The 15,960-nt window shown below is 56.1% G+C and overlaps 2 protein-coding genes across 3 annotated transcripts in view; one reads left to right on the plus strand and one right to left on the minus strand.

The window, feature by feature from the left end:
* NEURL1 (neuralized E3 ubiquitin protein ligase 1) overlaps positions 1–3,854 on the plus strand; it is a 78,800-nt gene extending 74,946 nt beyond the window's left edge. For both annotated transcript variants that reach the window (XM_059398490.1, XM_059398492.1), the window contains exons 5-6: positions 551–697; positions 1,351–3,854. In XM_059398490.1, the coding sequence (XP_059254473.1) occupies positions 551–697; positions 1,351–1,589 (386 nt within the window). In that variant the 3' untranslated portion in view covers positions 1,590–3,854. The remainder of the gene's footprint in view (positions 1–550; positions 698–1,350) is intronic.
* A 977-nt stretch (positions 3,855–4,831) lies between these two features.
* Positions 4,832–15,960, minus strand: part of SH3PXD2A (SH3 and PX domains 2A) — a 231,666-nt gene continuing 220,537 nt past the window's right edge. Inside the window, 2 exon segments of the mRNA XM_059398493.1 lie at positions 4,832–14,225; positions 14,227–14,364. Coding sequence (XP_059254476.1) covers positions 12,399–14,225; positions 14,227–14,364 — 1,965 coding nt within the window. The 3' untranslated portion in view covers positions 4,832–12,398.

Raw genomic sequence — 15,960 nt, forward strand, 5'->3', positions numbered from 1 at the left:
GGCTAGGAAGAAAAGAGGGAGGTGAGGAGAGGAAGAGGGAGGGAAGGAAGGAGAGAATGTGGCACAGAATGAGCTTGGGAGATGCTGAAGGGCACCCGAAAGGTGCCATTGTAGTTGAGACGGTGGGTGATACCCGGGGGGAAGTGACAGAGGGAGCACGGGGCCTGGACCCAGAGGGTCAGGCTAGGGCTGGAAGGGCCATGCCAGGCGGGAGGAGGGGGTCTTTGTTCGCTGGCATGGGAAACCTCGAAGGTGAGGGTGCGTAGGAAGGGTAGAGGTGGGATTCCAGGCAGGGGCTCGTTTGGACACTGCTGATGCAGTAACACCAGCGCATGAAGTGGCCTTCCAGTTTGTGGGTGGGAACCGAGAGCTGGGGCAGGGCAGTGGGCCTCTTTCTGGAATCCTGCCCTGAGCCCGCCCAGTGGCTGGGCTGTGTGGTGGTGCTGTGTCAGCCCTTTCTCTCCTGGGACCCTCTAGGAGGGGCAGAGAGTCACGCTTTCTCCCGGTGGGCCCCTCAGTGGCTCATGCGTCCCTCCTTCCCCCTGTGCAGGCTCCACCATCTTGGCAGAGCGGGGCGTCCCATCACTTTCCTGCTCCCCTGCCTCCACACCAACCTCGCCCAGCGCCCTGGGCAGCCGCCTCTCCGACCCCTTGCTCAGCACATGCAGCTCTGGACCGCTGGGGAGCTCTGCGGGCGGTAAGTAGGCTGGCCACTGCAGTTCCGTGGTGCCCCTGGTGGACCCCCACACCCGAGACCCCTGGCTGAGGCGGGAGTGCGGCCCCCGTGTCAGAGTTGAGCACTGGATGAGCTGGAGATACGCTTGGTGAACCCTTGTTGGATGGTGATTTCTTTTTTTTTTTTTCTTTTTAAAGATTTAATTTATTTGAGAAAGAGAGAGAGAGCATGAGAGGGGAGAAGATCAGAGGGAGGTGCAGACCCCCCATGGAGCTGGGAGCGCGATGTGGGACTTGATCCTGGGACTCCAGGATCATGACCTGACCTGAAGGCGGTCACTTAACCAAGTGAGCCACCCAGGTGCCCGGGTGGTGATTTCTTGGGTGAATCCCACCCTGTCCCTCAGCTGGGCACCTTTCTCCAGAGCACTTTCTAGCACACTGGGAAGAACAAAGGATAGCTCAGCGGGGGCCTTCCTCCACCCCTCTTCTCCTCTCACTGCCTCAAGGGCACCCTGGCCCCTCATCAGGGCCTCCCACACCCAGGAAGTGGGTTGTCAGGGGAAACAGGCAGATGCTAATCGATGGAGGGACAAGAGACCGGGGGCTCTCTTCCCGTGAACCTGGGGCCAGACTGGACCATGTACCTGCTGACTGGTGTCCCCTTGTCCCCAGGGACGGCCCCCAACTCCCCAGTGAGCCTGCCCGAATCGCCAGTGACCCCAGGCACAGGACAGTGGAGCGATGAGTGCACCATTTGCTATGAGCACGCCGTGGACACGGTCATCTACACGTGCGGCCACATGTGCCTCTGCTATGCCTGTGGCCTGCGCCTCAAAAAGGCCCTGCACGCCTGCTGCCCCATCTGCCGCCGCCCCATCAAGGACATTATCAAGACCTACCGCAGCTCCTAGCCCCTCGTGGCGCCCCAGCCTGCACGCCTGCCTCCGTAGGCTTTGGCCCCACTCCAGCCAAGGGGCAAGCCCACAGGGCACCTTCTCTTCTTCCGCATTTTGGAAACTCTTCCTTTCTTCATTAAACGTGGGAAACTGAGGCCCTCAAAGGTTTGGGGAGAAAGGGAGTATCAGGCAGGGAGGTGAGGGGCAGAAACAAATTGCCGAGCAGAGGGGAGGGGAGGAGTCCGTGCTCTTCCTGTCTTTCCCTTCTCTGCACCCACTCTACCCTGCATGCCGAGGGGCTAAATGGGGGTCTCAGCCTCTCCTAATCCTTCCCCATCTGGGGCAGATTTCTAAGAAGTCCTCTAGTCCATGTGAGAATTAGAAAACATGTCCCTTCCTCTGGGCAGATGTGTCCCTGAGCTAGGGCCTTCGGAGTATGGCCTGGACGTCAGTCTCCATTTGTTCTTTCAGCCAGCTGTCCTTGAGCAGGGTACAACCTGCTTCACAGCAGCCCCAGGCAGGTAGCCCCAGCTGCTGCCTTACTCTCTGACCTGTACCCACCTTCTTCCTCTCTCCCTTGCCCCTCAGGCCTGACGGCCAGGGTACGGCCGGCAGATACCTCTCACCCTGGGCAGGCTGCAGCGCCCATGCCATGCCCCTCTCCCACTCACCGAGGGTGGGTGGATGGACAGGCCTGGGTCTCTGACCCTGTGCCCTGGCTGAGATGCAGAAGGGCCCTTCCTGGCCATAGCCTTTCTGCCCCAGTCATCTTGCCAGATGCTGCCACCCAGGGACAGCCTTGCTGTAGGCCGGAGAGTAGTGCCCGTCTTCTGGAAGGTTCTCTAAGAGCAGGTTTGCCTTTGCCCTCTGAGACCTGTCCTCCCGGATCTCAGTGCTGTCCTGGGCCTGGCTGCTACTCAGACTGTAGTATCCCCAGGTGAGGCCAGGACCCTGGAGTGGGGGTGGGGTACCCTGGGGGTAACACCAGCCATTTTTCTTATTTTTATTTATTTATTTATTTGGTTTGCAGGTTGTTTTTTGGGGGGGTATGATTGAGTTGCCAATCCCCTGGGGCCCCTAGAAATGCTGCCCTGGTGTGCAGAGTGCCTGGCGAGAAAGGGCTGCAGAGGTAGCTCTCAGAATCTTCTCCAGGCTCCAGCCCCAAGTCCATAGCCATCTCTGCTTACCATGAAGTAGAACTCCATAAAAACAGGCTGAATTGGGAGGACTCTTGTCCAAGTGTGTCTATTTTAGGGAGATAAACTGAGCTTCCTTAGTGTCCTAAGGCTGGTGGATCTCCCAGAGCCTCAAAGTGCCCTTCCTCTCCGGGCTGCAGCAGGGTCATCAGAGTTGGCTCAGCTATGTCAGGAGGGAGCTCCCCCTTCCACAAGGAGGTACGCAGTTCTGGCAAGGCTGAAGGAGGGGAGTCGAGCTTGGGTCAGGGAATGGGGCTGAGAGGGCCTACTCGCAGTAGGGGTTGGGGGGGCTGTTCTTAGTAAGGCTCTTTACCCTCAGGAAAGATGAGGGAAGGGGCCAGGTCCTCGCCACTGTGGGTTATTTCTGGTTCTGGGATGGCATGCCCCCCCCCGACCCCTGCTCTTAGGCTAGTTGTCCCACCTCACCAGCCCTACCCAACAGACTGTGGGCTGGCGCCTGCTCCCACACTCTTGGCCTGGTTTCCCCCCAGCCTCCCAACCCTCTGCCCCCTCTGATGGCTTTTCATGCCCATCAAAGACCGCTCCTTCTGTGGCTGGCAGAGTGTGGGATTCGGATTCTAGACCTGGCCACTGGGCAGCGGGGTGGTCGTGGCCGAGTCAGAGTCCTCAGCCTCAGCAGGCACCTCTGTAAAATGATTGTTTGGGGACGAGAGCAGACTTTCTGTGGGACTCCTGGGGCTTCTTTGGTGAGGGGATGCTCTGGGGTGTTGGGTGGGATAGCACTGGGGGGGTCAGAACGCCAGCCTGGGCCTTTGACTGCCCCCACCTTGCAGTGGGCCTCCAGGAAGTCACAGTTCCACTGTGGGTCTCCACTTCCCAGTCACTGACCCTGGAGACCCCCTCCGTGGGAGTCGAGGGTAGGGTGGGCCAGGTGGTGGCCCTGTCCCACCAGGAGTCTCCTCTCAGAGGCAAGGGAAGGTCTTAGATGTAGGAGCTGTGTGGCCTGTGGTTTGGGGGAGAGGAAGCCATCCGTGTCACTGTCTCTGTTAGTGCTGGGATAGTTGCTGCCTCCTTTGTGAACTTGGGTCGCTGTGATTGTGAATAAAGGTGATTTCGTACCAGCCTGAGGGCTGTGCTGTGCTGTGCGGAGGGCTGGGGAGGGAGGGCCAGGATGGGGCTGGGGAGGAAGGGGAAGGGTCGGGTGTCAACAAGCAGGGAAGACTCCCTGGAGTGGGGGACAGGAGCATGACCTGGGGGCTTGAACAGCAGGGGCCAGAATGCCAGGAAAGCCTTGTAAGTTGAAAGAGAGAAGCCATTGCCCTTTGGTGCCCTCAGATCCCTGGATCCGTGAGGGGCAGGAACAGAGTCCCTGAGGCCTCCTCAGCTCTCTGTTAAGGCTCAGGTGGGCCCAAACCTGGCCCTACACCCTTGTGGGGTGGCACTGCCACCTAGGGGCTAATGGGAGGATGACAAATCCATCACGCAGGTCAGGAGGGGCCCATACTGACGGGGTGACAGCAGCCTAGAAAAGGGAGGCCTCTGGCCCTGGACCTTTAGTGAAACTTTCTCGATGTACTGAGTATACCTGGTTGGCTGTCGAAGCTGGGAGTGGTGGAGCAGATCTAGGCACAGTGTGGGAATCTTGCTCATCTGTTGGGGCTGGGACTCCAGCACAGAGCATGCCTGCCTTCCTGTCGTCTCTCCTGGGATAGTGCTCTGGTCCCTACAGAAGGACAGCCCAGCCCTGTTTACTGGTGTCCAGCAAAAGCTGGGGAGTGCCCGGGGCTCCAAGCTGAGGGGCCAGGCAGGCCTGCTGGATGTGGGTCTTTTGCCCCAAGGTCTGCATCCCTCTCTAAGCCTTGGCCATAGCCCAGAAGCTTCCTATAGGCAGGGAAGGGGGTATGGGGGTGGGGAGGAAGGGAAACTTGAGCATGGCTCTCACCAACAAAAGTGGCCTGCCTCCCCCCGCCCCTCCAGTGTCCTCAGAGGGGCCCGGGACCGTGCAGTTCATGCTGTGTTCTGGATGCAAAAGGTGCTTTTTGCCATGCAGCCAGATGGCATTTCTGATGGCAGGGAGAATTAAGAGGTGATTCTGTTCAGTTAAAAAGGCCAAAAACTTTATTTAGTTTTCAGGGAAATACAAGATGTAAACATAAACAAAATACAAAACAAAACAACCCAAATCTTACAGTCTAGAAGCATGCCAAGACAGAATATTTTCTGCAGACCAAAGAGTCCCGTCAACAGGATAAAGGACACCTGGAAAGTGGCAGGCCAAGGGGTTACGTCCCATCCCCAAGGACACTGCATTCTTGTGATGAGAACAATTAAAAAAAAAAAAACCCACTATTAAAAATATTAGAAACATGGAGATAGTTTAGCACCACCATTGATCCTGGAAATGTTTTAGCACTCAAATCGACTGCACTGAATTCACTGCCTTAACCTTTAGTTTCTCTGCTATGGGTAGAAGAGGGCACAGCCTCCTCTGGACCCTGCAGAGCCCACCAGGAGCTGTGAGGGGCTCAGTGGGCCCTGTGAAGGACTCCCCAAAGCTCTGGGGCCCCAGAGACACCCAACAGTTCATAGGCAACCACACGCTCCCCAAACCATACTCCAGGGACCTGCCACTCCCATCTTCACTCAGAAGTCACCTTCCCACAGACCTCTCAGGAACAGTCAGTGAAACCCTTTTCCTAGACTGTATCCCGGGTTTCAAGAAAACCTGTTGCAGAAAACAAGTTGCAGATCCAAGAATGGTGGCTCTGTTTACCCTTCTCTCTCCTAAGTAGGTGCTTCCGGAAAGGTGGCCTGGTGACAGGCCATGGAAACTGAAAGGGCCTGTCCATGCAGGAGTGTGTGTGGCCCCCCTCTCTTCTGAGTCACACCTGCGCAGCCAGCTCAGCAGACCAAGTTACCGCAGGTATCAGGAGAGATACTCCAGAATGACTGGTGTCAACAGAAAAAAAAATGAGGCAACTTCCTTCCCAGACATGCTTGGGGGTCATGGGTCATTACTGGACAACCCATTACGGTCAATGGGTTGTCCAATACTCTTGAACTCTAACCAGTTCAAGCAATTTAAGAGGCTAGCTCTGGATTAGACAAAGGGATGTGGGCAAAACCTGCTGGTAACCTGGGAGACGGAGGAATGTTCTGGAGCCAGAGCCTCCAGACTCAAAGACTGGTTTGTTGCTAGCAAGTTCCCATCTCCACTAAGTAAATGAGTGACTATTCATTACCAGCATACTGGTGATCCAGGTTGTAGCCCAGAAAGTAGCTATCTCCTCAGGTTGTCTGTTTCTCTGGCCAAATCTTAGGGCTTTTTCACCCTGCTCTGACTGGACCCTTGGAGGCTGAATCAGTAAATTCCCTCTGTACCTGCTGTCTTTCTCCTGAAACACTCAGAACTGACTTCTTCCTTCTTTTGAATAAAGACCAAACTCCAGACTCCAAATCCTCTCTCAGCCTTCTCACACTTTTCCCTTTCTGCCTAGAAGACATCCTCTTCTGGAAGCCACCTTCCCAGGAAGGGACGGTAAGCCCCAGCCAGTCCAAACATGCACACACTCCTCACTCCAACGTGACTCTCGCTTGCCTCCAACGTGCTCGAGCCCTCCTTCTGCCTTCGAACAATTCTCTTACACGCTTTCTCCCCATTCCTCTCGCCTCCTGAGGTCCAGCCCTTAGCCAGGGTGGAACTGGGAACAAAGGAGGGACCTTCACTTCAGAAACCCACTCTCTAAGGCCACTAAGTTCTAGGACTGGGATGGGAGGGGGGGCTGATTGTCAAGGTCAAGTGCAAACCCAAGATTAAAAAGATAGGATTGGGGAAAGGAGATCGCATGATAACCCCAACCTCACAGGCAGGTTTGGATCAAGGCCCTAGAATGTAGAGCCCTCTACTTGGTCTGCGAGCACCAGTGAGCCCAGCTTCTGGCTGTGGATCTAGGTGCGCAGGACAAAACAAGAGGGAAGCGAAAACCAATGAGGCTGCTTTTCCTGAAACAAGGCTGTAGGTCAGTAGCCCCATCCTGTCACTGTCTCTGGTTGCAGAACTTGAGAACCACCGAGGCTTCCTCAAATAGGGATCATGATTTAGGCCAAAAGCTCCGTTGGGTCAAGGGAAAAAGCACCCCACACCGCTCCCATGATGTGCTCAGCTGGGCCGTGCAGTCTGGTGTACTGACCTCACCTTGAGCACGTTCTCGCCCCCAGCAGCCTGACCACCCTCAGAAACAGGAACCGAGGGCCTCCCGCAGCGATGACAAGCACGGTGGCAGCGGACGGGCTCAGCCTGCTGGACAGCACGTCTGGAGGTGGTGACCCGGTTCAACCATCTCAGCGCATCCATACCCAGTGACTTCTCTCTTCCACAGCTTCATTTTGGAGCCCGGGATGATGGCCTAGGCTGCTTCTGCTAGATCTGTTAATGCCAGTGTGAAGTTTCCAACAAAATAATAAAATAATTACAAAAAAAAAAAAAAAAAGACACATTGCACTCTCCAGCCAAAATTACGTGTGAATAATAACACACTTGCTGCCAGAAACTGCGAGTCCCATGGGGCCTGCCCAATGCCAAGGACTTATAAAATGGAGACAGCTTGCCCGGTATTTGTTCTCTAACCCCGTGTTATTTAGTTCAAGTGGGAAATTATCAACACACACACACTCACTCTCTCTCAACACACAGCCCTCAAAAAAATGAGGGAATTTCAATTCTTTAGCAATGTGGGTGATTCTCTTTCCAGAGAGCTCTGCATTGAGATTCTCAAAGTTGGGACATATAGATGTATATACTCCAAGGAGAGACACCCACACACGGGGGTACGGCCCCCCTCTGGGCACACAGATCCACGTTTGTACAGAAATTCACCAAACCGAGGGGTTGGAGCAGCAAGCATACAGTACTGGAGATGGAGGGCACAAGCCAGCAAGGACGTCCCTGGAGCCCTGAAGGGCAGAGCTCCAAGGGCTTGGACCCAGAGACTTCCCATCCTGCTGCTTTCTCGACCTGCGCCAAGTGAGGAGGAGGCCGGCTTGGTGGCTGTTGGGGTAAGCTGTCCGCAAAGACCTGAGTAGGCCCCTCGGATGCTTCCCTAAGGCCCTCTGGGAACTGTCAGGGTGTTAAGCAAGAGGCAGGGCTCCCTCCTCAGGCTGAAGTCATTGAGATGAATGGGTGGCCCAAGCTTAGCACCAGGCCTAGCCGCAGGCTTGTGGGAATCGGTGTCTCGCTGGGGTCTGTAGGGCTCAAGGCACCCACATCCCCCGAAAAAGGATTTGGTTACATCTAGGGTTCCTGCCCATAAACCAAACTGAGGTTACGTAGTTTTAAAAAGACTCAAACATACATCAAAAGTATCATGGCCCACACATCAGAAGACTGGGGTGAGACAGGGCTGCTGGGAGTGATTTTTAAGACAGGTCTTTCTGGGCAGCTGGCTGAAAAGTAATGGAAATGCAAACAAGGAACTGTTCCTGGAGTCCTTTGCTCTGCTCCAAGGGCCAGAGCCCCGGGAGGTCAAGAGCCCCGAGCCACATCCCTGAATCCCTCCTAGGTGGAGAACACCCAACAGAAAAAGGGGCTGCCCTCTGCCAACTCGCGGGGGGCGGGGGGGATAGAGGAGGGTTAAGAGATCAACACCCAGAAGGTCACCTGTCTGCTCCACAGCCCCACGTCCTCCTACGGACACGCCGGGCCACTGAGCTCCCACCACCGTCCCAACAAGCCCTGGCAGCCCCCGGTAATATTGCACTTTTCCTGCCTCTCAGATTGTTTTCATTTTTGGTTGAGAATGCAAAGTATTCGGAAGGGTAGGGGAGGTGAGAAACCTTAAAGAAGTAATATATTAGTTAAATACAAAAAAAAAAAAAAAAGGAAAAGTAGGGGCTACTTTATCTTTTTCTTTTATTCCTTAAAACAAACTACCAAACCAAGGTCTAAACTTAAATAGTTCTACGCCTACTCTGCAAATACTAGTAATATGAAAATAACACTCGACCGAAATTCCCTTGTCTTTCTTCCTTAGACGATAAAAGTAGTAACATGCCTTGCTGAGGAAAGCGATGGATATAAATACCAGTAAAATATGCTGCTCTAACATCTGAAAGTGATTAAAACGATTCTATATAATGCCTTCGTCAAGATGGAGAATCGAGAGTTAAGAAAGAGAAGCCTCTGGGGCCAGGCCAAGGGTGGAGGGCCGAGCCACAGCCAGGGGCAGACAGCACGCTCGCCTCTGGGGCTGCCCCTTCCAGTCCCTCCTGCCACCTCCGGAGACCCCCGGCCCAGTGGGAACAGCTGTGGCAGGGCCAGGGACCCTGGCCAGGCCCGCTGCTTCAAAGTGGGAGAGAGATGAAGACATTTTCCCCCCCTTATAATAAAAGAAAAGGGTCTTTAAACTGAAAGAAAAAGCACCAAACGCTGCATCTTCAGGCATTATATAAAGCTCAGTAATGACCTCAGAAGGGCTCATTATGATTAAAGTTGCAGTATACAGCAATACAATGCCATCTCACATTTTCAATCACAACTAATGGGAAACTGGGTTTGGACACTGCTGAGATTTCATTTTTCTTTTTCCTTTTTTAGTCTGATCTGGTTTTCCTCCAGATGGGTCAGAGCCGCAGGCCCCTCCCTCCCTCCACCTGCTGCTGGTGGGACCCTCCAACATCACAAAGCAGCTCAGTAGCTCCAGGGAAAGGTCCTCTTGCCCTGGGTGGGGCTGGGAGTCCAGGGGCACGAGGCCTGGCGCTCGCTGGCCGTGTCCGAGAGGGATTGGCATGCACCCTTCTTGCTTCAAGTATTCATATTCTCTTTGGGTTTGCAGGATTTGTGCTGTGTTGTGAGTCAGGGGATGATGGTGGTGGGGGGGGGCGGAGTGAGGTGTGAAGATGGGGCATGGCAATCCCTTTCCACTGCCCCAAATCTACACGCTGTCACCAGGTGGCAGCATCCCCCACTTCTCCTAGATGACAGAGCAGCTCCCAGCCATGCTGGATGTCACCATGTAAACATGCTGACCACACGATAAACTACAACGGGCCTGGGAAGGAGGGCGAGGATGGATGCGGTGGGGTGCTCTGCCATTAACTAGCTCCATGATTTCGGGAAAGTAATCTCCTGTTCTTGGGCTGCAGTAGCAGGAGGGAATGGGATGGAGTGACTGTCAAGGTCACGTTTAAGGACCATCGCTTAGAGCACTGGGGATCGAGGAGAGAGAGGGGAGCTCAGAGAATGTGGGCCTCGTGGGTGCTGGAGAGCCCCACGGGGCAGCGCAGTGAGGAAGGGCAGGCTCTGGGGAACACTGTGGTCCAGTCCCAACTGAGATGCTCTGTGCTTGGCAGATGCATCCTGCTCCTCCCCCTGGCCTGGCGGGCACGTTACTGGCTGAACTGGCTCAGTGGAGACGGTGGAGGAGCCAGGCCGCGGGGGCCCTCCCCCCGGAAGACGGCTACGCGGAAGGTCCTATCACCCAATAGTCACTCTACTTTTAAATTTTATTTTAAATAATCATAAATTACTTCTTCTTCTTTTAATAAATATGTGCTGCTTAAAAATGAGAAAAGTATATACTGCATCTTTAAGGAATGCACTTTGCTCTCTGGGTTTCTTCCCGTTCCACCTCAGTAAAGTGCATTAATTAACAAATAATGAACCACTTCTTTATCATTATTGTTCAAATAAGTCCAAATAATATTAATAGGAAGACACTAAACCACTACCATTAGTACTGCAACCTAGCAGATTAACTCAGAATCCTGCTCTATTTAATACTGTCCAGCAGAAGAAAAGAACTAATTTCAATTTTAAACAAACTCACAAAGCAAAAGGAAACCAAATCTCACCATGGCCCGTCAGCAAAGAACAGGCACGGTTTGCTGTAGCTGCCAGGCATCGGTGTACAGCGAGGGAGGAGCGCTGGGGAGGTCCCCAGGCGAGGCTTCCGGGGGCGGGGGCGCTGGGTAGGATACTGAAGGCACGGAACACGGGGTCCCGTGCTGACCTTCAGGCAACATACACTGCCTGGGTGGGGAGCAGGGGGAGAGGGAGGGCCTTTCCTCCTTTGTAGAGAACACCAACCCTTTGTCCGGGCCTCTGGCAGCTGAGCCGGTGGCCGCGAAGCCCGATCAGTCCACAATCAAAAGGCACGTGTGGAATTCCACTCCCAGCAAAGGGGGAGTCCTTGAGGGAAGCTGAGGCTTCCAGAGGGTCCCCTCCAAAACGTCAACGACTGAAAGACACAACCCACAGTTGACAGGGACTTTATTCTCTCCTCTTTTCACAGGGGGCACTGCCCCTTGGGGAGACTGGGTCAGCTCCCAGCCTGGGGGTCCTCCATCTTTTTGGATACCTGTGGCACTGTGTATGTGTGAGGGGGTGGCTGGCAGCGGCCGCCCAGTTGGGGCCCCCCTCAGCCCTCGGTGGGGGTGCTGGGTGCTGCTCCACAGTTCACAAGGAAGGGTTTTGGTCCTGCCCAGGTGGGAGAATGGACGCAGAAGGATGCTCACCCAGCAGCTTGAAAGCTGCCTTCTCTCCTGCATGCGCCCCTCCCCTCTCCTGGGGGGCGGGGTTCTGCCCCCACTGGGGCACCTGCTGCGTCAGGGAGCTGGGCCTTTCGTGCCCACGCCCTCCGGCAAACGCCATGCTTGGGTTCTGTCCGCAACAGTGGAAACCAAATGAAAGGACTTTGGCTTGTGAAGGGAGAGAAAGTGAAACGCAAACAAAACCAACAACCTCCCGGCAAGAGCACAACAGAAAAGCCACACCTGCTCCTCGTCCTGTCCCCCATAAGGCTGACCGCCCTTGGGCCCCCGAACAACCCCTAAAATAAGACCAAAACCCAAGGGCTGACATAGAAGCCCCAAATCAATAAACCTCTCCCAAAACATGCAAAAGAACTGCCCACCCAGAAACACCCAAAATAAAGTCTGTGCAGACGGTGTAGAAACTGACGGCTTTGCCCACCCTCTCTGGGAACTCTGGGGCTGCTGGTCCGACACGGACGGGGTGCCCCAGGCAAGGTCGACCCCCTTCTCAAGGCCAGGGACAGTGATGGGTAAGCAAGGTGGTCCTTGCTGGCACCTGCGGAACCGACATACACCGACAGGTGACGTGGCCCAGGAAGAGGCTGAGCTCCCAGGAGACACCTTCAAGCCCCAGTGCCACCCGAGGTGGGTGGCGGCAGTCCCGGGGAAACCAGCATAATTCACTAATACAGGTTTAGGACGATCCGAGGACGACCTCCAGTGGCGAGGTGCTAGCCACAGAAACCAGGCTGGGGTTGGGGGCAGGGGCAGGTCCCGGAGGCCCCCTCCAGATCCGCAGCCAAGGCACAATCGGAGTTTCCCACCTGGCCTGTCCCAAATGCCGCCGGGTCTGTTGGCCAAGTCACTGAGGTGCCCACACGGGGTTCAGCTTTCTTGCTTCTGGTCCCAGGCCTGGTGCGCCTGTGCCCGCTGGCTTCCCTGCTCCGCGCGGGTCCCCGCCAGACCTTGCCTGCCAGCCAGCGGGGGACAGCCCGGAAGGGAGCACGGCAGAGCTCACGAATTCTGCAGGGTTTAACGTCCTCCCCCACCCCCTCCCACTTTCCCTTTCCCCTTTGTCTTCATCCCACCACTCATCCACACCCAGGCTGGATGGACCCCTGCCCCCCACCCACCACCATTAGTTCTTTTTCTCCAGGTAGTTGGAGGGCACCCAGCCTTTGAAGGGCTTTGCCCCATCCAGGATCTGGCAGTACCACCAGCCGTTGGGGTTCCTCTCCAGGACCTCCATGGACACACCCTCCTGGAAGCCCGCCGTCTCCTCGTCCCCCTCATAGTCCGCGATGGAGACATATACGTCTTTGAGGTTGTTGTGGATGAACTGGGACTTCTCGATGGGCTTGGGGCGCACAGGGGACACGGGGATGCCGTTGCGCTGGCCGGGCAGCAGGGGTGTGTCCGAGCCCTGGCTGGCAGCCCGTTCGGGCAGGCGGCCCTTGGCCTCTGCGGCGGCCGAGCGTGCGGTGCTGAAGGAGGAGTTCCGGCGGACGCCTCGGAGCCCGTCGGTGGCCGTGAGCGACTCATTCCTCCGCAGGGCACAGGACAGGTTGTTGTCCTTGGGGGGCGGGGACACGAACACCGACTGAGGCCTCACAGCCACCTGCCGCACACCGTTCCTCAGCTTCACTGCGCTGGCAGCAGAGGTCTTGCTGAACCCCCCAGGGGGCTTGGAGGGGATGGGCGGCGTGGCCCTCTTGTTCTGGTTGACGGTGTTCAACGCTTGGACCCGCTTCTCGATCTTCTCCAGGCTGTCGGACTTGCCCTCGTGCTGCTTGTTTTTGGGGCTTACCGTGTCTGGCTCTTTGCCAGCGGGGTCGGGTTGCTCGTTCTCGCCGAGCACCAGATAGTGGGAAGGGGCCCAGCCCTCCAGCTCTCCAAACCTCACGTACCACCAGCCGCTTTCCAGCTTCTCGAGCACCTGGACCTCCACGCCTGCGGGGAAGCTGATCTCCGAGTCCTGGACTTTCTGGTAGGCACTACACGTTGTGTAGGAGGTGGCCTGCCCTTCCGGTCCCTTTTTGGTGGGACACGGGGGTGTGGCGGCTGGAGGGGTAATGAGGTCAGCAGAGCCTCTTCGGGACCCCTCACTGGAACCTTCAAAGGCCGTCTGGGGGGGCAGCTCTGAATCCTCGCTCTTTGAGCCCTTGAGACCCCCTCGGAGCTGTCCCGTGGGTCTCAGCTGACGCCGTAAAGTGCTGATGTCCATCTTCTCCTGACTCTGGGACTCTGCTCGGTTCAGGAACGGCTTGGGCCGGACTGACGGCTTGGCCCGGGCACACGAGGTCAGCCCCGCCTTCAGGTCGGCATCCCGCTTTGGCCCGACTGGGGGGGTGCCACGGATGCCTGCGTCCGAGGCGGAACGGGGCTTCAGGTCCCCGCTGTTCTTGGACAAGGAGGAGGAAGAGGAGGAGGAGGAACAGGTGGTGTTGATGGTGATGGAGGAGGAAGAGGCCGAGGAGGGGTTCTTTCCTAGTTCCGCCTGGGCATTCTTCTCCGCCTTGAGCTTCAGGAGGGAGGACGACTTGGGGGAGCCCGATCTGGGGGAGTTTTTCCTGGCCAGGGATAGAGGGGAGCCCCCCGGGGACTGGCTGTCCCGGGAGGAGCGTCTGGCTGACAGGGCGTCCTCCGCACACGGCCGGAAGCCTTCGTTCTCATAGATGGTCTCCTCCTCTGGCGCCACGTCCTCTGAAGAGCCGCCCACCCGAAAGCGGGCCCGCTGCAGCGAGGAGGCGGGTGAGGGCCTGTGGGCCTGGCTGGGCCGCCTGTCTCCTGAGCCGCTGTCCTCCGTGGGCTCCTCGCTCAGCTCCGGCTCTGAGTCGAAGCCGAAGGCGGGGATGTCATACTCGGGCTCCTCGTACTTGAGCTTCAGTGGGGAGTCCTGGCTCTCCGCAGAGCCCGCAGGGCCCTCCTCAGCCTCCTTGGGCTTGCTGGGGGGCGCAGGGGGGGGGTACCTTGGGCCGGGTCAGCGTGCTGGTCCGGCGGCTCAGGTTGGGCTTCTTGCGCTTATCGATGTAGGATGCGGGGGCCCAGCCCTCCTTCTCACCGATCTGCACGTACCACCATCCGCCTGAGTTCTTATCGATGACCTGGGGGAGGGCAGAGCAGACCAGTGAGCCGGGACGATCGCTGGGCCCTACAGCCTGCCAGGCTAGGACGCAGGGTCTTCATTTCACAGCTGAGCCAAGTGAGCTGCTAAGCAAGTGACCCAGGGTAATACATGCTGGGCTGGAATTCAAACCCGGGTCCCTATCACCTCCTTCCACTGCCCCAGACCCTCTCCCCTGGTCCTCCAAGTCTCCATCACCACCCCTTTTCTTTTATTCATCCACAGACCCCTTTTCTCCCCCTAGACTATGTACTTAGAGGACCTACCGCTTCTGGTCCCTACAGAATCCAACTTGCGAAAGGCTCCATGGGTACACAAAAAAAGGTTTTCCACTGCTCCTCATCCTACCCCCAGTACTGCTAGGTCCTCCATTGGTGAGCATAGAAAAGGGGTCTCAGGTCAGAAGAGAATGGGAAGATGCAGGTGAGCTGAACTGGGAAGTGGGGCCTGTGCCCAGAGCCACCCTGCACAGCTCCTCCCTGCTGTCCCTACTGCCTGTGGTCATTTCACTACATGTGGGGTCCCAATAAAATCCCACTGGCTGGAAGGATTTCTTTGGGTTAAATGATTTCCTGTGGGAGGGATGAGGGTCTTTTAGTCATTTCCATATTAGTATAAACTAGTTCAAGGAGCTTCATTCTTAACTACAATTTGAGATCAGCTAAAGGCCAGGAGTGCGATGCTGGTTGTGGTGCTGTATTTGGACTGGGGAACATAAAGGGAAGATAATTTGGGGTTGTGGGACACTCCTGGAGAAAGAGGTATTTGGGGGTTGGGGGGGAGCATGAAAAACTGGCACCAGGGCAAGAGGTGCAGGGAAGGCAGAGAGAGAGAGAGAGAGAGAGAGAGAGAGACTGCCGAAGGCAAGCTCTACTTGAGATCAGCCCCCTGTAGCCCCACCAGAGAGGAAAGACTTTTCTCTTTCCTTTGGTTCTATAGTCCTTCCTTTGCCCTGCCCACCCCATACTTAAAATTTAAATTTGGTAGATCTCAAGTATGATAGTTTGGTTAGATGGTGAGCTTTGGAGGCTCTCTTGGAAACCTAGGCACCACTGACAGAATGGCTTCTGCACGTTCCAAATTCAGTTCCAAATTCAAGACATGTGATTGAAAACATTCACACCGGGGACACCATCCCCACAGGCGGAGGCCGCCCGAGGGCTCTTGGGACAGTGGGTGGGTGGGGGGTCTTAATTGGATTTAACCGCATTACTACACAGAGTCACTCCAGAGAACTGACCCATATCACAGATCTCTGCCCCCTGCAAGGGCCACAAAGCAGAAGCTCCTAAATGCCAGGCTGGGGGGTGGGGGAGCACCACAGGGTCTGTTACCACCCTGGCAGAGACAAGTGAATCAAAGACCGGGGAGAGAAGTGACCATATCAAAGGCCAGAAGCGCCTGTGGTGTGGACGTGGCCAGAACCCAGGTCCTTAGTACTTCGGCTGCGTGGACCACAGTCTCCCAACAGCGGTACTTGCTAATGGGAGTTCTTCAGAATCTTGGCTCCCAAGGTGCTTCTAGGAGACAAAGTGTGCTGGGGCCCAGTAGGTCTGGGCAATGCTGCTATTCTAGT

The sequence above is a fragment of the Mustela nigripes genome, chromosome 4 (genome assembly GCF_022355385.1).
Source record: "Mustela nigripes isolate SB6536 chromosome 4, MUSNIG.SB6536, whole genome shotgun sequence".
Taxonomy (NCBI): Eukaryota; Metazoa; Chordata; class Mammalia; order Carnivora; family Mustelidae; genus Mustela; species Mustela nigripes.